The following is a 23,615-nucleotide window of genomic DNA, read 5'->3' as shown; positions in this document are numbered from 1 at the left end:
CATCTCGATAAGCCATAAATGTGCGTTTTTAATTTTCTAATAACATTTGATGATTTTCCGACACCATACAACAATAGTATGGTGATGGTAAAATCTTTAGATCTTTGCAGGTTATCTGCTTTCAAATATACCAAGGTTCGTTTTAGGTGTCAAATAGCGCTGGTTATAGTGCATTTGGCACTTACCACCTCTTCTTACATCTCCTCCAAAATGAAAAATGAGTAGACTTAGTAAAACTGCCTGCATAAGACTTCAGGTTAGTGATAAACCGAAGAGGAAAAATATACACAAAAACACTAATGTACTGAGTTTGGATCAAATAATTCTTAATATATAATCAAGTAATATGTTAAAAACATCTATAATGAACATGAAAGAATCAATAGACAAAACATATATGTAGAAAGTATCCTATAATCAGGAATTTGTGACAAGTTTCAGATCGAGGAGAGACGTTCAATTCAGAGTAAGGGGTAAATTTACTAAAGCTTCTAAAACTGAGAATTGCCCCTAGCAGCCAATCAGATCCTGTCTATCATTTTCTAAAAGGCAACAGAGGAATAATAGACAGCATCTGATTTGTTGCTATGGGCAACATCACCAATTCGCTGTTTTAGAAACTTTAGTAAATTTACCCCTTTGTTGGCTGATTGCATACAGCTCCGTGGAGTAAGAGAAACAGTGCATCAGCGTCAAAATCCACAGTCAAAATCCACTTTTCACCCACAATACAATAAAAGGCACATCAGCTTCACTGTATGGCTTAGGTAACACAGGTCACACACCCATAGTCTTTAACAGAAAGCTCCTACAAGTAATAAACAGTGTTAATGGCCAATCTTTGCTGATCTCCAGCTGCCCAATTATTAGGCTTCCGTGGGCCTGACCATCAGATTACTGTATTACTGTTTGGGCACTCTCAATATTTGTGGCTTGCACTGATTTTTGTAGGCTTAAATCTCGCTCACGGCTGGGTATAGAGACAGTGACCTCCTTCTCTCTACAAAGAATAATAAGGGCCAAATGAGGAGGAGAAGGAGTAGGAGGAGGAGGAGGAGGAAGAAGAAAGTTTGATCTCCCTCTTCTTCACTCTTGCTCAACCATTAACAGTAAGGCAGAGGTGGCATGTGAGGAAAAGCTGGTGGTTGAGGTGACATGTGAGGGAAAAGCTGTTGGGCAGAGGGACATGTGAAGGAAAGCTGGTAGGTAGAGTTGGCATGTAAGGAAAGCAGGTGGGCAGATGTGCGTGTGAGGGGACAGCTGGTGGGCAGAGGGTCATATGAGTAAAAGTTGGTGGGCAGAGGGTCATATGAGGAAAAGCTGGTGGGCAGAGGGCATGTAAGGAAAAAGATGTTGAAATGTTCATGTTTTTAGAATGTCTTTGAATAAGGGCAATATAAATAAACAAGGTAGTTGAACAAATCATCACAAGAAAGTGTGGTTTTTTTTTGCCAGTTTATTGCAACAAGTTCTTATACTTTGTTTTGTTTTTGTTGTTTATTTTGCTTGCTTCGTTTCCCCCCCCCAAATCTAACAGTAATACTTTTGTGATGAGCTACAATTAAAAAAAAAGAAAAATACACAATTGATGGACTATACTATACTATTCTTCACTATACTATAAATGTATGTTTACCTATAAATCATTTGGCTCATCACCTATACATGCACTGAGTCTCGTTCTCTAGTACTATGTGATTTCAGCCTCTGCCAAATGGCTAATCTGATTTCTCTCAGTCACTGTGTCCTTTTCTTCCTCAGTTACTGTCAGCATGACCATCTTCGATAATGACAAGACAGCAGGAGGGGCTGGAAAAGGTCAGTGTTTGGATTAAATCTGGGCAGCGCTAGCAGCAAGGGGAGGGGGACAGGTCAGACGTGGTGTGGTTGATGGCAATGCTGCAAGTCCCCTTCCCCCAAACAATAATTAATTCATCACCACTTCTCAGCAGGGTGAGCAGCCTATTTGTCTCTCTACATGCAAGGTGCCCATTTACATTCTAGAAGTAGACGGGTGATGAGGCTGTGTAGTTGTCATCCGTGTCAGCAACATGCTGACGTGCTACTGAAGCGGAAAGAGACTGCTGATGTGTTGTACAGATCATCAGATAATCTGTCCTAAGAAACATGATGCAACTAATCTCCATAGTCCCTACACATGTCTTCTTTAAAAAAATAAGGAGATTTATGGTAAGAACTTACCTTTGTTAAATTTCTTTCTGCGAGGTATACTGGGTTCCACAGGGAATAACATCGGGTGTAGAGTTGGATCTTGATCCGAGGCACCGACAGGCTAAAAGCTTTTGACTGTTCCCAGGATACTTAGCACCGCCTCCTCTATAACCCCGCCTCCGTGCACAGGAGCTCAGTTTTGTTAACCAGTCCAATGCAGTAGCAGGTAAAAGAGATGACAACCGTTAGTAGCCACATACACTACATTCTCATGAAAGGGGAAGGTACCAGCGGCTAATGCCATACAAATCCAAAGAAGCAAAGTGCGTCAGGGTGGGCGCCCTGCGGAACCCAGTGTACCTCGCAGAAACAGATATAACAAAGGTAAGTTCTTACCATAAATCTCCTTTTCTGCAGTGGGGTACACTGGGGTTCCACAGGGAATAACATCGGGGATGTCCTAAAGCAGTGACGCACTGTAGCGGGCACAAGAACCCAGCGTCCAAAGGAGGCATCCTGGGAGGCGGAAGTATCAAAGGCATAGAGCCTTATGAACGTGTTCACTGAGGACCACGTAGCCGCCTTGCACATTTGTTCAAGGGTCGCACCAGGGCGGGCCGCCCAAGAAGGTCCAACAGACCGAGTAGGCTTTGATGGTAGCAGGAAGGAGCTGGAAGGCCAGCCTGTACATAAGCATGTGCAATCACCATTCTAATCCATCTGGCCAAGGTCTGCCTGTTAACAGGCCAGCCACGTTTGTGAAAACCAAAAAGGACAAAGAGGCAATCAGATCTCCTAAGAGAAGCTGTCCTCTTCACATAAATACGAAGAACCCGTACCACATCCAAAGACCGCTCTTTGGAGGATAAACCTGGAGATGTAAAGGCCGGAACCACAATCTCTTGGTTAAGGTGGAAAGATGACACCACCTTAGGTAGATAACCAAGGCGCAAGGTCACAATGAAAAATCAGAAAGGGTGACCGACAGGACAAGGCACCCAAGTCTGAAACCCATCTAGCAGAGGCAATAGCCATCAGAAACAAGACCTTAAGAGTAAGCCATTTAAGGTCCACAGTCTCAAGAGGTTCAAATGGAAACTCTTGTAAGGGGTGGTCTTCAGTATGCCGAATGTCGGGATCCCGGCTCACAGTATACCGGCGCCGGGATTCCGACACCCGGCATACCGACAGCTATTCTCCCTCGTGGGGGTCCACGACCCCCCTGGAGGGAGAGTAAAATAGCGTGGCGCGCTTAGCGCGCCACCGTGCCCGCTTAGCGCGCCACCGTGCCTGCAAGGGGCTCCTTTGCGCTCGCCACACTGTCGGTATGCCGGCGGTCGGGCTCCCGGCGCCGGTATGCTGGTCGCCGGGAGCCCGGCCGCCGGCATACCATACTACACCCCTTGTAAGGCCTCCAGAACCACCGACAAATCCCAAGGAGCCACAGACGGGACACAGGGAGGTTGAATACGTAAAACACCCTGAGTTCTCTGAAACCATATCGACAAGACGAAGGCCTAAGTCTAGGCCCTGTTGCAGAAAAGCCAAGAGTTTGGCAGTACTGAACTTGTATGCATCATAACTGTTAGTTGCACACCAAGCAAAATAAGTATTCCAGACCCTATGATAAATCTGAGCAGAAGCCGGTTTACGGGCCTTCAACATACAGTAGTTTGAATGACTGACTCCAAAAACCTTTGGCCCTCAGTATGCAAGCTTCAAGAGCCCCGCCATCAAAGCCAGCCGTGCCAAATCCTGGTAGACACAAGGGCCCTGAACGAGGAGGTCTGGGCGCTGCAGAAGCAGAAGAGGACGCTCTATCAAGAGACCCCGCAGGTCGGAGAACCAATGCCATCTGGGCCACGCTGGAGCGATTAAAAGTATTATTCCTCCTTCTTGCTTGAACTTCCTTATCACCCTGGGCAGAAGTAACACCGGAGGGAACACGTACGGCAGCCGAATGTTCCATAGAATTGCCAGTGCATCCACGAACGCTGCTTAAGGATCCCATGTCCTTGCTCCGAAGGTCTACATCTGGTAGTCCCCACTGGTCCATTAGGAGTTGAAAGACCTCCGGATGCAGGCTCCACTCTCCGGCGTGTACGTCCTGACAACTGAGGAAGTCCGCTTCCCAGTTTAGGACCCATGGGATGAACACTGCTGATATGGCTGGCAGATGGCGCTCCGCCCAACGAAGAATCTTTGACACTTCCATCAGTGCTTTGCGGCTTCGGGTGCCACCCTGATGATTTATGTATGCCACCGTGGTGGCGTTGTCTGACTGTACTTGAACAGGCCTGTTCTGTACTTGAGGCACTGCCCGCAATTCCAGAATGTTTATCAGTAGGAAAGATTCCTCCCTGGTCCACCGACCCTGAAGAGAGTGTTGCTCCAACACCGCGCCCCAACCCCGCAGACCGCCATCCATCGTCAGAAGAACCCAGTTGGAGATCCAGAATGGACGACCCCTGCTCAGTCCTGGTCAGTGACAGACGGACCTCCAGCGTCAAGGATATAATGTGAGACCTGATCCGGTGAGGCAGGCCATCCCACTCGGAGAGAATTAACCTCTGCAGAGGGCGGGAATGAAATTGAGTGTACTCCACCATGTCGAAAGCCTACACCATGAGGCCTAGTACTTGCATTGACGAGTGTATTGACACAGGTGGGTGAGAGAGGAAGCATCTTATCTTGTCCTGAAGCTTTAAGATGTTCTCCGGAAACAAAAACAACCGCTGTTTGTGGGTGTCCAATAGTGCTCCCAGGTGCACCATGCTCTTAGCAGCAACCATGGAAGACTTCTTCCAGTTGATGAGCCACCCGTGGGCTTTCAGGAATTGGACCGTCCGTTCCAGATGACGAAGGAGAACCTCTGGAGAGTTCACCAGGATCAACAAGTCGTCGAGATACGGCAGGATCCTGATACCTTGACGGCGGAGTAGGGCCGTCATGACCACCATGACCTTGGTGAAAACTGGAGGAGCCAAGGTCAGACCAAAAGGCAAGGCCTGGAATTGAAAATGTAGGTTGCCAATAGCAAACCGCAGGTATTGTTGATGCAACACTGCAATAGGTATATGCAGGTAAGCATCCTGTATGTCCAGGGATACCATATAGTCCTTGGGCTCCAAGGCCAGAACAATAGAGCAAAGCGTTTCCATACGGAATTTGGAGACTTTCACAAATTTGTTCAAAGACTTGAGGTTGAGAATGGCCCGGTAAGATCCATTCGGTTTCGGAACTAGGAACAGCGTTGAATAGTACCCCCTGCCTCCCTGAGCCAGAGGCACTGGCACTATCACTCTTGTGTCCAGGAGGGATTGTACCACCAGATGGAGAGTTTTTGCTTTTACCGGATCCGAAGGGACGTTTTTTGAGCAAAACTGGCGAGGGGGACGTGTCTTGAAAGAGATGGCGTATCCGTCAGTGACGACTTCCCATACCCAGGCGTCCGAAGTGGTCTGTGACCATACCTGAGCAAACCGTAAAAGTCAACCTCCCACCCTGGGATCGCCCAGGGGGAGGCCCGCCCCATGATGCAGCAGGCTTGTCTGTTTTGGCAGCAGGCTGACGGGCAGCCCAGGCATGTTTAGGTTTGGGCTTAGTGGATTTGGAAGTGCGAGTCTGTTTCGGGTATGCCTGACCCTTTGCTTTACCTGGAGGTTGAAAGGAACAAAAGGAAGTACTCTTAGCCTTCGGAGCCGAAGGAGTAGTACCAGGTAGACATGCAGTCTTAGCAGATGCTCAGTCAGCGACAATCTTGTTGAGATCTTAATAACAAAACAAAAAGGACTAGAAAATAGCGCTTGATGGAAAAAGCAGCCTAGATATATTCTAGTGATTCCCAATCACCAAAGTGGAACTAAAGAGAAATAAGTAATTAAAAATATCTTTGGCGCTACCACCTTTATGTTAATTAATAGAAAGAAAAAATAATAAAAAAGTCCAGAAGAATGTCCAAAATATTTTCTCTGTAACTGAATTTTGATCTTGTTATCTTCTAAATTTCTTCAGATCTTGAAATTCCTTATGGATAGGTGTCCATATAAACAGAGAAAAGAAGGATATATAGTGTAGTATTTTTTATAAAATAAGTTCAAATTTATTTTAGATAACACGAAGGTAAAAAACATATAAAAAGAATTTTTCTTCCATCCAATAAAATTCTGTGTTTTTATGTATATGATTGGAACCGTACCGTGTCAAGCTCCCAGCATGGAGCAATGGAAAGAGCACAAAATTGGAGTCTCCGGAATTCCTCCTTACTCCCTCCAGGCTAAACACCGGCAGCTGGACCAGGCAGGCTCCCTTCCAAAATTTGGATGCAGGTAGATGGATTCAATAGCCGCCTTGAATCCATCTACCTGCATCCAAATTTGGAGACTCCAATTTTGTGCTCTTTCCATTGCTCCATGCTGGGAGCTTGACACGGTACGGTTCCAATCATATACATAAAAACACAGAATTTTATTGGATGGAAGAAAAATTCTTTTTATATGTTTTTTACCTTCGTGTTATCTAAAATAAATTTGAACTTATTTTATAAAAAATACTACACTATATATCCTTCTTTTCTCTGTTTATATGGACACCTATCCATAAGGAATTTCAAGATCTGAAGAAATTTAGAAGATAACAAGATCAAAATTCAGTTACAGAGAAAATATTTGGGACATTCTTCTGGACTTTTTTATTATTTTTTCTTTCTATTAATTAACATAAAGGTGGTAGCGCCAAAGATATTTTCAATTACTTGTTGAGATCTTCCCCAAAAAGAATGTTTCTCTTAAAAGGGATAACCTCCAAGGTCTTTTTCAAGTCCAGATCTACAGACCAGGACCACAACCAGAGGATCCGGCGAGCCAGAATAGACGTGGTAGACGCTTTGGCCGCTAGGATACCTGCATCAGATGCTGCCTCCTGAATATAATGAGAGGTTGTAACAATGTAAGAAAGACATTGTTTAGCATTATCAGGAAAATTAGATGGTAATTCCGCTTCAACTTCCTGAACCCAGGCCTCTATAGCTTTAGCAGCCCAAGAGGCCGCAATAGTAGGCCGATGCAGAGCTCCAGCCAGAGTGTAAATGGACTTCAAGCAATCCTCCACACGTTTATCCGTCGGTTCCTTCAGAGAGGTGACGGTAGTGACAGGCAGAGCAGATGACACCACCAGACGTGCGACTTGCGAGTCCACCGGCGGCGGTGTTTCCCAAATTTTGCTTAACTCTGCAGTGAGGGTATAACGAGCTAGCATCTTTTTGGACAGGGAGAATTTCTTTCCTGGATATTCCCAGGATTCCTGACGTTTGTCAACTACAGTAAATGGTCAGAATGTGTTAAGACTAACTTAGTAATCTTCTGACGCTTGAACTTATCTGGTTTCTTAGAGGTAGCCGGGGGTTCTTCATCATCATCAGTTTGAAGAATCAGCCTGATAGCCTCTAAGAGGTCAGGAACATCCACTTGAGTCAGGGATTCCGCATTAGAAGCATCTGCATCAGTGTCTGAGGGGTCGGTATATGCGCCATCATCATCAGATGAAGTATCTGTAACATGCGTGGATTGTGAGAATGTAATGGCCCGCTTAAATGACACCTTGGTCTTAGGCGGGCGAGGGTTAGGATTTTGCTTGGCCAAAGACTGATTTAATTGCTGTAATTGAGAGGACAGAGTATCTGCCCATGGCGGATTAACAGCAGGGACATTATGTGGCTGTAATGGCACAGAAGGTCCCATAGGGGGCACAAGTCTAGTTACCAGCGTAGTCAGTAAATTAGAAAATGTAGCCCACGGCGGGTCATTAGTTGCCCACGTTGCAGAAAACTGACGAAGGGGTACAAAACCCCCAGTACCTGAACCATCAGCTGCAATATTTTCCTCAGAGACATCCATGGCATGAGCATTGCAGGATGTAAGGTTAGCCACAGAATCGCCACCCTGCTGAGCTGACATTATACGAAAGCTTTACCGTAGGGTGAAAAAGTACAATAAAAGCAGAGAAAATACCTGACAAAAATCCCCCTGGGTAGTGTGACTACAGGCAGAGCACACGGAGGATTTAAGAGGCAAATGGTGACTGTAAAACACAGAGAAAAATACCAATATAGTATATCCTGTGAGACCCTATAAATATGAAAACCCTGATGCACTTAGCCCCCCTCAGGGTACAGAATATAGGGATAGCAATATGTGTGAGATACACGGAATGGAAATCACACAGCAGCTAATGGCACACACACAAGTCACATGTACAATGCAGAAATTATCACAACCAACAATAAAACTGCACTGGGCTAGCAATACTAAGTAACTGCACTACTTAAGTAAAGCTAATTAGGTATATAGATATAGCAATGCACAGTAAAGACTGGATGTATATCACAGAGTACTTGTACTAAATATCCCTGACAGTATGGACTTGTTCTTAACTAACACTGTCTAAAGACATGTAGAATACTTAAGTGTCCTGTAAAAGCACAGTGCTGATGATGCAGGCGGCTTTACAGAGGAGACAGTGACCAGCAGTGCCAGATCAGCGCAGCTGTGTGTGTAATGGCGCCCAAACGCTGACAGGGAGTGAGGGAGACAGAGAGATGCAGCTCCAGGTCGGGAACATTAGCAGTAAATGGCGTCATGGGGCTGGGGGAGGGGCTACAGGTCAGAGCCTTATCCCCTTGCTGGACTTCACCACTGGGTACTGCGGACCTTAGAAAAACGGATTATGTACAGAATCCGACCTGTGCCCTTGCCCTGGTGGTCTAGTGGGGTCCCTGCACGGCCACAGTGTCCACGCCAGATCGCGATTTGCAGCGGGTCCCACCTGGGAGACCCCTTTACCTCCTCCTTGATGCGGCCACGCGATCCCGGAGAGCAGCGGTCAGTGTGTGTGCCCTAAGAAATACCGGAGCCCTCCGCTGTAAGTACCCGGCAACCAGGGCGCGGGAGTATACAGCAATGACATATAGCACTTTTAAGTGCCTATGCTGCCGCTCTTGAAGTCTTCTTTCTTCTAGAAAAGCTATTTTCAGGGCTGCTCAGCGCAGCCCTCCCTGTTAGCTGCCTGCACTGCAGGCACCAACTTACAAACTGAGCTCCTGTGCACGGAGGCAGGGTTTAAGAGGAGGTGGCGCTAAGCATCCTGGAAACAGTCAAAGCTTTTAGCCTGTTGGTGCCTCGGATCTAGATCCAACTCTACACCCTGATGTTATTCCCTGTGGAACCCTAGTGTACCCCGCTGCAGAAAAATTATCTATTTAAACTATCAGTGACATCACTAATGGTAGGTGCAAATAAAGGCTGACAATGACTTATACTGGATACTGGATGCATGCACTGTCGAGTCGGATACACATCTTGAGATATACAGCTGTGTATGTATGCATAAAATGATATTGTGTTGTGGCCATTTTGCTACAATTTCTTTATTACTCTCTTTGAGTGCAGCGTCTCTGCCTGTTGAAAATAATATCTGAATGTGAGAAAATCTATTCAGTTCACTGCAGGCCCGATTCAGCATGGGTTGTAGTTGTGCAAAACTACAAGCCTTTTCTGTAATATGTGGGGGGACGCCCACAACAGGGCAAGTCCACCCCACATGCCAGGCCATATTTTGGGTCGCAGCGGCGGCATGTGATGTTTCACAGCTGCCGCGGTCCACCCCTCAAAAGGTCCTCTCCCCCCCCCCCGGCTCTTAAACTGCGATCACGTGCAATTGCAGATAAAGATCTCGTGCATGTGTGGAAATTGGCACATAGCGATCTCCGCACTCCTGCGGGGCTAACTGAATAGCCCCTGCATGCATAACTTTCCATGTGTGCAGTGAATTGATTTCACATGGGACTTTGCTTGGGGAAGCCAATTAACAAGTAGTCCTACTAGTTAATAGTAGTCCTAGTAGTACCATTGCAGTACCAGGATCTTAGGAGAGCGATAACAGATTCTGTGAATATATATATGATTAAAGTGTGATGTAAATTTGTTTTTACATTTTAAAATGCTTTGTATCAATTTATTTTTAACATCTAAGTGGAATAGAAAAGGAAAGCGGAGACAGGTTTATGCAGAGAACCATTCAGCAAACCAGTAAAGAATGGGCCTATATCGCCATGGCAACTGAGTATCACTGTCCCACTAATTTTGTGAAATTGTGTCAATAAGTGATTCTTTTTTTTTTTCATCATCAAAATCAGCCTTTTTGCCGTAATCGGAGCTCTTAATAATAATTAGGTTCCTTAGCTGTGAAGTCATGATTCATATTTTAAAGAATATGTAAGTGATTTCCATATACACCAATCCCTAGCATATGGCATGCAATTGCTTACTAACGTGTATGTTTTCCCCATAGATGAGATACACCCTTTGAATAGAATTGGTTGAAATCCAAGAGAACATCTGTTGCCTGCACCACATGTCCCTAATGTCCATAAATCTGCATCTAATTATACGAGAGCAGACAAGGCGGTGCTGAGGGAATTGCTCATTAAGGCTTCTTTCTGCCAGAGCACTACAAGCCTGCATCAGGGGTTTGTGGGAGTTCTCACGCTTTAGGAAAATGAGGTTATGTTGTTAGAGGTTATAGAAAACTGTACATACACAGTACGTATAATTGTATATATCATTACCTAAGCCTCTGCATGCTACCTTATATTAAAGGACTACAGTTGTTAAGGTTCTAGTAAAGGAAAAAAAAAACCTTTGCTATAGAACCACAACCCAAGAATTTTCTTATCAAGAAATGACATGGCAAATTAAATATTAGTGATGTCACTGATGTTTTATAGATACAGTAATTTCGAACACGTTCTATCACATTACCGACACTGCATACATTCTGTTGTTATTACATCATTTATTACAGCAATCACAAAATGATAGCAACATATTAACGATCATTACGAAAAAAAATAGATGAAAGCAAAACATAGTGCGCAGAAGCTGACGACTGAAAATAATGGGAAATGGGCAACAACAATTATAAGAAAATAAATATATTTGTATTACTTTTAATATAAAAATAATGGTATCATGCACTGTAGTGAATACGGGTATTTTTCTTCTATTTTTAGGAAATGAAATCATTCTATTACCAATGGCACACAATGCCAATTCCTCTTCCATAAAAACTGTGAGTTGTCACGGGCTGTCACTGATGACCCCCAGGTCAATTACAGCCAGAACATGGGGAGAATGGCACAGCTATAATTACTGATGCCACCTTTCTACAAAGTGCTGTTGCTACAAAGTCAAAGGGCAATGGGTATTAGGAATACAAGAAAAAAACAAAAACATTTCTTATACACAAACTGTGTTACAAGAATACGATACTCCAGTTACTTAGGGGGAGATTTAATAAACCTCATAAAGAGGACCAGTGGAGGTGTTGCTCATGGCAACCATTCAGATTCTACATACTGTATCATTTATTTAGTACAGTCTATAAAATGCTAGATAGAAACTTATTGATTGTTATGGTTAACACCTGGGGGCATAGGCATCCTGCACCTCCAGCAAACTCGGACCCAATTACATATGCCCCTCTACTTGTCCTCTTTAGAAGGTTTTAGTAAATCTGTATATATTATTCAAGGCCATTAATGCACAGGCTTTGTTTGATAGAAAATCATTTCAAATAGTTCCTTTTCTTTATCTATTAAGGTCACCATAGGGTCACCGTGTTAATACACAAAAATAACCTGGAATAGATTCTGGAACACAGCTGAATGAGAAGACTAGGATGCTAAGGGGTTTTATGCAATTAGGGCCGGTAATGTCAATATTGATTTTGCCCCATTGCCTATTCAATTGAGGACGCTTTTCACCCGTTTTTTGGGGAAAATTTCACCAATGCCTTTTTATCTTTTTTATTTTTAGTGTTAAGATATTTGCGAAAAATGCCTCCACAAGTTTTTCGCTCATGCTGAACTTTTCACCTAGGCGAAAAAAACAGCCCTGCTATTGAATAGGGCAAATCCCCATTAGCCCTAAAAATAGTGAAAAGTCCTGGGTTTTTTTTTTGCCTACGTGAAAGTAACCTAATTGCATACCCCTCTTAGAGTGGTCATTTAAATATTCAAATACTCAGTACACAGAAGAACTAGAACTAGAACTACAAAGTCTTTGGTACTTCTTGACTGATACACACTAAAATAAGAAAAAACATAAAAACTAACATTATACACAGTAACTATACACATACCTGTTCATGCCAAGACATGTACAGCAGATGTAACAGAGTGCTAAGATCAGTCAATAATGCAACATACAAACGCAGAAATTGTTTGCCATTATAATACAAAACTACAGTCTGTACATTAAATTATCAGAGTAAAACATAGGTAAAAATACTGCTGAAGGAATCACTGTGCATGCGTAGTGCCCATAAGTTGTCATAGGAGATTCCACTCTGGGGCATACATAGAATTAACCCCCCCAGCTGGGCATAACCACGCTCCCCTGACATCTGAGCCCACAAAGTATATAACCCCCCGTAGTGTTGTTAGTCCTGCTACTGGTTTTAGGAGGGGACATAGGCAGCTCATATTTATATGGCAGACACATCTCCAGAAAGGGAGGATCAGCTTACTTTTCCCAAATTACTATAACTGACGTGTCCCATATACATAGTGTACATACAGATGAGTCCTTCCTCATCTTAACTGCTAGTTGTGGCAATCGTGGGTCATTTGCCGCAACTAGTGAGCACTAGTGTGCACTGCGTTCGCATCTGCGATCTATAGGAAGGCATGGGTGCGTACGCTTCTGCGAATGGGTTGCACAATGGCGTAGCTAATTGCAGTCGTGATGTGGGCGCACTTGCAACCCATTCACGGGTAAGATGAGCAACAACACATCTGTATATAAAATAACTGAACTGACAGGTCCACTGTAAGACCATTAAATGCCTGCACTGTCTTCTCTGGCCCTAAAGGGTTGCAATTCCTGTGGTAACTCACCTCCAGCACAGACGCTGGATGGCTCTACAGCCAGGATTTCAATACAGGATTTCTTCAGGATCTGAAAGAAGAAGCAGTTCTCTGTCTGAATTCAAGTTTTAGTCAAGTAAAGCAAAGCGGGTGCCAGGTTATTACTGTTAGTACTGACCAAAGAGCCACAGTTTTCTCTAACTGTCTGGTGCAGACAAGAAGAGCAATTTTGAATGCAATTTCAGATATGAAATAACGTTAAATATTCTTTACATCACACAGCAACAAAAATGATGCACTCCACATGACAATGTAGCCCTGGGGTGAACTTCTGAACTTAAGAGGGGTACTCACGGAGCAATCGCTGCTTAAAATCTAAGCAATCTGACTAGATTGCTTAGATTTTAAGCAGAGATCACTCTGTGTGTACCCCTCACAGCTTCGCTATCACTGGTGCTAGATTGGCCTGCATTCAGGCCAATCTAGCAAGTCGCTCACTTCACCGGCTGGATGAAATGTGCCCCTCTCCCCGTCTCCGCACGCACGCTCAGCACACATCGCGCTGTGCTGACCGGGGAGAGAGATGTGTGCTGAGCGAACCGCTCAGCACACATCTCTCCCCAAATCGTCCCGTGAATACGGACCTTTAAATTTGTCCTTTAAGCATTCTTGGGAAAAGGGGGCTGGCTGCTCCTCAAAGAAGAAGGAATGTCATCTGTGGTCCCCACTGGTGGACTAATCTGCCCACATTATTACATGAACATGAATGAGAATTTGAAACAAGTCACAGGTATGTTTAGACAGGTCCATCTTAACAACATTGTAGGCCCTGGGCAAAGCAATGCACTGGGGCCCCTACCTACTCTTTCACAGGAATTCATGAAAACATACCACTCCTGTGGTCCCCCGCCTTCTCTCCACATGCTTCCATACAGTGGATGGCTGTCTATGGCACTATGATAGCTCTAGCCATCCACTAGGCTGAAAGTTGAAAGACATTTACTGTCTGGCTGCTCCAATTGTGTGTAATTCACAATCAGAGTGGCTGGGCAGCATTCTCTTCTTGTCTCCAAAATGAAGCTCCAGAGGTACCAGCCAGCCCTTGCTCAAAGGTCCCAAAAATCGTGGGGCCCTGGACAGCTGCCCAGTGTGCTTATCAGTGGCGACTCCAGAGGTGGGGCTGCAGCTCAGTCTAAAATTGATATAGGGGAGCCACACCAAATGCCACTCCAAATGCTGCCACGCATCACTGGCCGGGACTCAGTGGCAGTTGGTGTGGCTCCCCTATTTGAATTTTGGACTGTGCTGCAGCCCCACTTCTGGAGTCACCACTGGTGCCTATACATTAACATGGCCCTGTATTTAGATGGGAACAAATCTGAGAAAGAGTACAGGACCTACCTGTACATGTCTGCTTTCAAATGAATGGAAACATATCCAAATAAAACTATTTATCTTTAATACAGGTGAGTCACCAGTAATAACAACAAAAACAGAGATTACTTTATATGATATTTCAGCATTTTAATTTGTATTACTTTATGGTTTATTATTACCTTTCTTTTTTTCCGCAATATATCTGTATGTTTTATTAAAGTTTTACAAAAATACAGTCAATACAGTAGCCGAAGTGACCATACACAGAATAGGGACACTGAAGACGAATGTCAGTTTTGCAAAGCCCAGTATGTATAGCTCCGCTTCAACAGAATTAACTATTGGTTCTTATTATAATCCATTCAAGTTATGTTTTACACTATTGTGGGACATATTATTGAGTTAAAATGTTGTTAATTGATTGAGGTTAAATGATTAACTGGATATTACAAAGAAACATTAGCAAAGTGACAAATAAAAAAGACAGCCATAATGACATGATCCTGACAGTTGAACATACAGATACCCTGTTCGCATAGAGTCGGGAGATGCATCTACAAGATGTGTGCAACTAATGTTCCCTACACACTGGCAGACAACACTGAAAGATATGAACGTCCTCGTTCATTAATGAACGAGAATTTATTCATATTGTTCAGTGGTGGTCATTCCGAGTTGTTCGCTGGCTGTTTTCGGGTGCTGCGCAGCGATCGGGCTAAAAAACTGCATTTCTGTGCGTGCGTATGCGGCGCAATGCGCACGCGCGACATACTTTCACAACTGCTGTTGCAGTTTCACACAAGGTCTAGCGACGCTTTTCAATCGCACTGCTGGCCGCAGAGTGATTGACAGGAAGTGGGTGTTTCTGGGAGGTAACTGGCCGTTTTCGGGGAGTGTGTGTAAAAACGCAGGCGTGTCAGATAAAAACGCAGGAGTGGCTGGGGAAACATAGGCGTGGCTGGGCAAACGCAGGGCGTTTTTTGTGACATCAAAACAGGAACTAAATAGTCTACAGTGATCGCAAGCTAGGAGTAGGTTTGGAGCTACTCTGAAGCTGCACAAAATGTTATTGTAGCCGCTGTGCGATCCTTTCATTCGCACTTCTGCTAAGCTAAGATACACTCCCAGAGGGCGGCGGCTTAGCGTTTGCATGGCTACTAAAAGCAGCTAGCCAGCGAACAACGCGGAATGAGGGCCAGTGTGTAGGCACCAACGATGAACTATGTGCGGCCCCACGCTCGTTCATCGTTGGTGCCCCGTTGCTTATGAATGCAGGCCAATATGGACAATCTCGTCCATATTAGCATGCACTGCTATGGAGCCGGGTGAGGTGGGGGAAGGAGGAGGCTTCACTCCCCCCGTCATTCCCCCCTTGCCGCCGGGTCGCCTGCCGGCAGTATCGGCCGTCGGGCACCTCGGCGGAACATCGCTGTGTGTGTAGGGGGCATTAAACTGTGTACATTTAGTGGAGTCTGAGCATTTGGCGCATTTGGGTGTAAAGTGTAAGCCTCACAGCTAGTGAAGGAGTCACAGGTTGTTTGTTAATCTTGACTTGTAAACATCTGTGGATATTTTGTACAAACAGTCCTTTTTAGTTACCTGTTATTCTTATACTAGTTTGTTATGTAGCACTTGAATATATATACTTACTGAGTCAATAACACCCTGTAGAGCTTGAAAGCCACCCGTCACCGGGAAAACATGGTCAATGCTGTCAGCAATTGTTGAGAGCTGTGGAAAAGACAGGAGATTCAATAAAATGCTTTGTAAAAGGGTTCCAAACACTATTAGGTCAATCCTATTAGCCGTTAGTTCTCTCTCCTAAGGGAGGAATAAGAGGGAGAAATAAGAGAATAGAGGGAGGAATAAGAGAACTGAGAGAACTGGGTGAGACCGGAGAAGGGATATTGAGATAAATATTTTAGGTGGGAGGAATAGGGGGAAACAGAATAATGGGGGGTCGAGAGATTGGAAGGTGTGGGTAGAGAGAAGAAAAAAAACAGCAGAATACTAGTTGTGGGATATTGCTGATGTTCTGTTGTAAAAACCCCAAGATAGACCACATCTTGAACAGAAAGCATAGGTTCGGGCACCTTACTGACTATAGTAAGTATATACTGTAGGAGAACTTGAGATGTTCAAAAAAATAGTTGTGTCTACCGGGGAGATGTACTAAGCCATGAAAAGAGAAAAATTTCACAGTGATAAAGTACCGGCCAATCTGCTCCTAACTGCCATGGCACAGGCTGGGTTTGTAAAATGGCAGGAGCTGGTTGGTTGGTACTTTAGATAGACTGATTGTTATTAAATAACTATAAAGAAAAAAATGCAGGTTTAGTTGAATTTAGATCAGGTTGAAAATCCCTCCCCCTATTCATCCCATTTATGCAGAAAACATATCAGTATTGATGACTCTAAATGGCACTCCCCTTCTTTAATTGTGGGAGAACGTAAAGGGGTCTATTTATGAATCAGTGAAAAGAGTGGAGAAGTGAGCCAATGGGGAAGTTGCCACCAGCAATCAATCAGCTGCTATGTATAAGTTTATAGAATGCACTTGATGAATGTTACTTATAAGCTGATTGGTTGGGCAACTTTTCCACTGGCTCATTTTTCTGCTGTTTTCACTGCTACATGAATACACCCCAAAATACTGTATGTGTTTCATTTTAGGGAGCCAAAGAAAAACAAAATTGAACAAAGAGAGAACAGCAATAAATATACGTTCAGTGAAATAAAAACAAAAATTAAATTATGTAAGGCTTGCTGAGCAACAAAAGTAAATAGCTTTTATTAACAGCTAATCAATCTATATTTATATGAATGTTACCAAATAACATTCTCATAGAAACAGTCGTAAAATATATAACTGCATGTTTGTCTTGCATTTTAGAGAGCTAAGCTGTGGCAAACAGGAACCTAGTCCGTGCATATGTATAGTAATTTATGCCGTCGGTGGCCGCACTACAAATATCTGTTTTTGACATTCTGGCTGTTTCCATCCTGTCTCTGTCCATGTAAATCTGCCTCACAGCCCAGGGCTGCCTCTGTCCCTCTGTTTCATATCATGAATTCTGACTCCAGGATCTATTTAATGTAACAAAGAGCGAAAGCACATCAGGAAAGATGGGCACAAATGAGCAGCAAGGGGACTCCTGCAGCGGAAACCAAAAAGGAAGTAGAAATGTGTAAGAAAAATGTATCAAAGAAATCTATACAATTGTAGAGGGTTTTGTTGTGTAGCAGGGCTGTTATTTCTAGGACTTTCCATTTTTTGGGTTGTACAGACTGTTTTCCCATAAATCCAGCTACAGTTACGTCTCATACGTCTTGCCTCAATACACCACACAGGGGAAGATGCCTGGCATGAGTGAGCCAACAGGTTCCGTGCACCTCTGCTAGCGTCGGGCGTCTCTTGATAAATTGCATCTTATTCGCATCGCTATGTGAATAAGACACACAAGCAGACTCTGCTGATTAAATTTATGTGCGGCATCCCTATATTCTGTGTGCGTCTGCAACTGTATATGCATACAAAATAATAGAATATTAAATACCTACCAGTAAATCCTTTTCTCGTAGTCCATAAGGGATATTGGGGACAGAATTAGTACGATGGGTATAGACGGGTCCAAACAGGGCCGGCAACAGAAATTGTGGGGCCTGGTACACTGATATCTCGGCAGGCCCCCCCACCCCACTTGACCTGAGACCCACACATTCCTCCCTGTAAACCTAACCCTCCCCCCACAGCCTAAACCTAACCCTCCCACACAGCCTAACCCTAATCCTCCCCGGCATACTTATGCCAGCGTTGGCGAATTTTCAGCACCGGCATTTTTATCCAAACGCCAGGGATCACAAGTACATTCTGTGGGAAACAGTCCATATTTATACAGCTCCTTTTAGAAGCCAAAATGGTAAATGAATACAATCCAGGCGCTTGAAAGCTGCCATCATAAAAAAGGGGGTAGTCAGACCCACAATAAACAATATATAAAACCAAAGAGATGGTGGTGCTGATAAATGATTTCTTGACTGGATATAATAATATTAAAAGAATTATACAGGTATCAGGGCCAGTTCTAGCCCTTTTGGCGCCCCGGGCGGAAAATAGGGGCGTGGCTTCATACAGGGGGCGTGATCAGTAACGCCCCCTGTAGAGTTGTGTCCCCATTTGTGCCCCCTGTAGAGTAGCGCCGCTTACACACACAAAAATAAATAAATTAATACTTACTATCCCCGCTCCTGATTCCCGACCGCCTCAGACCTCCGCCAGCGCCACTCCTCTCCTCGGATCTATGGGAGAGACCTCCCATAGCACAGCATAGATAGACACTAGAGGTCAATTATGACCCCTAGCGTCTGTGTCAGTCCCACAATGCTGTGCGGTGCATGATGACGTCATTGCGCACTGCACAGCAAAGGTCCTCTCCACGAAGGGAAACTAGACGGGTAGCGTCTAGTTCCCTTCACAGCGGGGGGCACAGTAGCACAGTAGCGGATCTTGCCATGATGCGGCACCCTCCGGAAGGCGGCGCCCCGGGCAAAAGTCCTGCTTGCCCAAGGTATGTTTAATATACAAAACACTGTAAAAACATCAATGGCATTAATCAATAAAATAAATCCCACATAACACACCATGGATAAGCAATGTCTTATGCAGTTTCGGACAGCGTTAATAGAGGAGTGTCCATTTCTATGACTGCCACTTATTAGAAAGGAGGTTTAGCAGTTCATGGAAATGTATTCCTGTATCAATAGCACAAGTCCAGTAGCTTATGGCAATCATAGGAATGGACACTCCTCTACTAATGCTGTCCGAAATTGCACAAGACACTGCTTATCCAGGGTGTGTTATGTGGGATTTATTATATTGATTAGAGAGTGCACACTTACCAATATACACAGGCGCCTGCCGCTATCCAGACCAGGCTCCGATTCCCCACAAGCTGACAGCCTGCCTGAGGCTGTTTCATTCCTCAATCTGTCTGCACGCTGGCCGTCCTTGCGGTCTCTATAGCCGCACTGCAGTCCCGCTCCTGCTCAGCGGCTCCTCACAGAGCAGAGATGCCAGAGACACAGGGCGGGCGGGAGGGGAGAATGCAGCGTCGTCATGCGTAGCCGAGCACAACGTCACTGCACATCAAGTGTTCCGGACAGCTGACCTGAGGGGCTGGGAGCAGTGGGGGGGGGTTACCATGGGGGAGGGGGCGCAGCCTGTACGAGCAACCTATTTACAATTACATGTATCCATCCATGCTACAGCTGCCGCACTGCCGCAGCAGGACCTTGGGGCCCCTCACAATGTTGGGGCCCAGGATGGGTGTCCCCTTTGACCCCCCTTGTCGCTGGGCCTGGGTCCAAAGGAGCCAGTGCACTTTAAATTTCTTCAACTGGGTGTGCTGGCTCCTCCCCTCTATGCCCCCTCCTACAGGTCAGTTATAGGTAAAACAGTGCCCGAAGGAGTATCACATACTTGAGAGAAGGAACATAACAACAATAATGGACTTTTACATGATAAGGCCCCCAATTCTGAAACGCGTCTAGCAGAAGCCAGGGCCAACAACATCACTGTCTTCCATGTGAGGTACTTGTCTTCTACTGTCATCAGAGGCTCAAACCAGGAGGACTGTAGAAATTGCAACACTACATCCAAAGCCCAGGGCACAAAGGGAGGTTGTATGTGGAGCACCCCTTGTAAGAAGGTGTGAACTTCCGGCAACATAGCCAATTTCTTCTGAAAGATAATTGAAAGAGCTGAAATCTGGACCTTAAAGGAACACAGACGTAAGCCTTTATCCATACCAGCCTGCAGAAAACATAGTAAACTTCCCAAGTGAAACTCCGCAGGCGGATACGTGCATTCCTTGCACCAAGAGACATATCTCCTCCAGATATGATGATAATGTTTTGACATGACAGGTTTTCTGGCTTGCACCATAGTGGTAATGACCTTTTGGAAAACCCTTTGAGAGCTAGGATATTCTGCTCAACTTCCATGCCGTCAAATGAAGCCGCCGTAAGTCGGGGTAGACGAACGGTCCTAGCTGAAGAAAATCCTTTTTTAGCGGCAGAGACCAAGGGTCTTCTATGGACATGTCCAGAAGAGTTGCGTGCCACGCCCTTCCGGGCCAATCCGGCACAATCAGGATTGCTTGGATTCTGTGATGTCTGATCCGCTGGAGCACCCTTGGGATCAGCCGGTAAGGCCAAGGTGACATCAGTGCATCCACTGCACTCGCTTGAGGGTCCCTGGTTCGCGAGCAGTAGAAACAAAGCTTCTTGTTGAGGCGAGACGCAATCATGTCGATCCGCGGGTATCCCCATCTGTCGACAATCTGTTGAAACACCTGAGGATGTAGTCCCACACCCCCGGATGGCGGTCCGCTTCCCAGTTGTCCACTCCTGGAATGAAAAATGCGGACGGTGCTCTTGCATTTCTTTCCGCCCAGAGAAGTATTTTTGACACTTCTCGTATGCAGGCCTTGCTTTTTGTCCCTCCTTGTCGATTGATGTACGCCACTGCCGTGGCGTTGTTTGACTGAACCTGGATCACCCAATTCCTGAGCAGTGAGGAGGCCTGAAGTAGAGCATGTATATTACCCGTAGTTCCAGAATGTTGATCGGGAGTAGGGCCTCTTGGGCAGACCACCTGCCCTGGAACTGCGCCCCCTGGGTGACAGCTCCCCATCCTTGTAGACTGGCATCTGTCGTGAGGAGGGTCCAATCCTGAATCCCAAAACGTCGATCTTCCAGCAGGCACCACAGGAGCGAAATCCTGGACTGGGGTGACAGCTGAATCATTTGGTGCATCTGGAGATGTGAACCCGACCACTTGTTCAGGATGTCCAAATGGAAAGGTCTGATATGGAACCTGCCGAACTGTATCGCCTCTTACGAGGCCACCATTTTTCCCAACAACTTTATGCAAAGATGAATGGAAACTCAAGCAGGACGGAGAACCATTCGAACCATCTCTTGAAGTGTTCTCACCTTGTCTTCTGGGAGAAACACTTTTTGAGCTACAGTATCCAGTATCATACCCAGAAACATGAGCCGTTGAGATGGTTCAAGTTGAGACTTCTGTAGATGAAGGATCCACCCGTGGTCAGACAGAAGTTGGATAGTGCGATCTATATATATGAAGCAATAGAAGCTCCCTGGAACTTGCTTTTATGAGGAGATCGCCCAGGTAAGGGACAATGTGGACCCCCCTGGACTCTGAACTAGAACATAATTTCCGCCATCACCTTCATGAACACCCTCGGAGCGGGTAGTGATCGTTCAGTAGGGCGAATCGTAGACAGGCCTGATGAGGAGGCCAAATTGGGATATGCAGGTAGGCGTCCTTGATATCCAGGGACACGAGGAATTCCTGTTGTTCCAGGCCGGCGATCACCGCTCTCAAAGATTCCATCTTGAATTTGAAAACCTTCAGGTAAGGATTCAAGGGCTTCAGATTTAAAATGGGTCTCACAGACCCGTCTGGTTTTGGAACTCCAAACAGACTGGAGTGGTAACCTTGACCTTGTTGTAGCAGGGGTACTGGAACAATGACCTGGGACTGGACCAACCTGTCGATGGCCAGTAGTAGCATAACACGCATATTTTCCAAAGCTGGCAAGCCTGATTTGAAAAATCATTGGGGAAGAGCACCGTCGAACTCCAGCTTGTAACCCTGAGAGATAAGGTTCCTTACACAGGCATCTTGGCAGGAACCGTCCCAGATGTGGCTGTAGTGATGTAATCGAGCTCCCACCGCGAGATCCCCTTGGGGTGGGTGGGCGTTGTCATGCTGAAGTCTTAGTGGAAGCTGAACTGGTTCACTGGTCCTGAGAGCCAGCAATGGCCGGTTTCTTAGGCTTACCTCTGGAGCTTCTAGCTGCATTGGAGGCACCCCAGGCCCTAGATCAAAATCTGGAGGACCGAAAGGACTGAGTAGACGGTCCCGGGTAGGTACGTCTAGCAGGAGCCCCTGAAGGGAGAAATGTGGATTTTCCAGCAGTAGCTTTGGAGATCCATGGATCCAATTCACCTCCGAAGAGCCATTCACCTGTGAAGGGAAGAGATTCCACATTACGTTTGGAGTCAGCATCTGCAATCCACTGACGCAACCATATTGCTCTGCATGCAGACACAGCCATTGCAGTGGTCCTAGCATTAATATTGCCAATCTCCTTAAGGGAGTCACAGAGGACTCTTGCCATGTCCTGAATGTGTTTTAGGAAAGTTACAGTAGTAACCAAGGTCAAATTCCCTGAAAGACCCTCCTGAATCTGAGTAGCCCATGTATGAATGGCATGCGTCATCCAGCAACCAGCAATAACCGGCCTTTGAGCTACACCTGCAGCAGTGTAGATAGGTTTTAGAATGGTCTCTATTTTTCTATCCCCCGGGTCTTTTACCATAAAAGAGCCCGGAGCAGGGAGCACCGCCTTTTTAAAAGGTGAGAGACTGAGACGTCTACTGCTGGAGATTCTTCCCAGGATTTCCTAACTTCAGGGGCAAATGTGATATTTTTTATCTGGATTTTTCCAGGCTAATTTAAATAAATCATCCAATTCTTTAGAATCAGGGAAGGTGACAAACAGTTTGTCTTGTGGGAGGAAAAATGACTGATTAGTAGCATCCTCCAGGGGGAGCTTTAACACATCCCATATAGCCAATATAAGGGGTTCAGTACCCTGGGTAGTGGTGGAGTCCCCGATTATGGGGTCCACATCATTCCCATCATCCTGTTATCATCCTCAGTATCTGATAGAAGTGCAGTTAAAGCACATTTTTGTGCACCTGTAGTGGACAGGGGGGGATGTTTAGCAGCTAGATTTGCCACTGCTTGTTGCAGTTCCTGAGTTTTATTGGCATTAGCAGTGAGTTGAGATGACATATCAGACATCATAGTTTTGATAGCCACCAGCCAGGAGTGCTCTGGACTCTGCCCCACATTGTTATCAGCATTTTGTGATGACTGACTACACTGCTCACATGATAGCTAGGGGAATATCTAGCTTTACACACACTGCATAACTTCTGTTTTACCATTGTGAAAAGAAAAACAGGCACAATACACATACAACACAGCCTGAAACACAATACAAGTCTGTCCTATTGCATGTGAGAGGAGACACAGGAGAGAGGG

At 45.2% G+C, this 23,615-nt stretch overlaps 1 protein-coding gene across 5 annotated transcripts in view; it reads right to left on the bottom strand.

The window, feature by feature from the left end:
- Window positions 1-23,615, bottom strand: part of ANTXRL (ANTXR like) — a 367,823-nt gene that overhangs the window by 123,494 nt on the left and 220,714 nt on the right. For all 5 annotated transcript variants that reach the window (XM_063958514.1, XM_063958515.1, XM_063958516.1 and 2 more), the window contains 2 exons: window positions 16,124-16,204; window positions 13,127-13,187 (listed from right to left, as the gene is read on the bottom strand). In XM_063958514.1, the coding sequence (XP_063814584.1) occupies window positions 13,127-13,187; window positions 16,124-16,204 (142 nt within the window). The remainder of the gene's footprint in view (window positions 1-13,126; window positions 13,188-16,123; window positions 16,205-23,615) is intronic.

This window comes from Pseudophryne corroboree, chromosome 3, assembly GCF_028390025.1.
Source record: "Pseudophryne corroboree isolate aPseCor3 chromosome 3, aPseCor3.hap2, whole genome shotgun sequence".
NCBI lineage: Eukaryota > Metazoa > Chordata > Amphibia > Anura > Myobatrachidae > Pseudophryne > Pseudophryne corroboree.
Note: the sequence above shows the minus strand (reverse complement) of the source record. Positions and strands in the feature narration are given on the sequence as shown.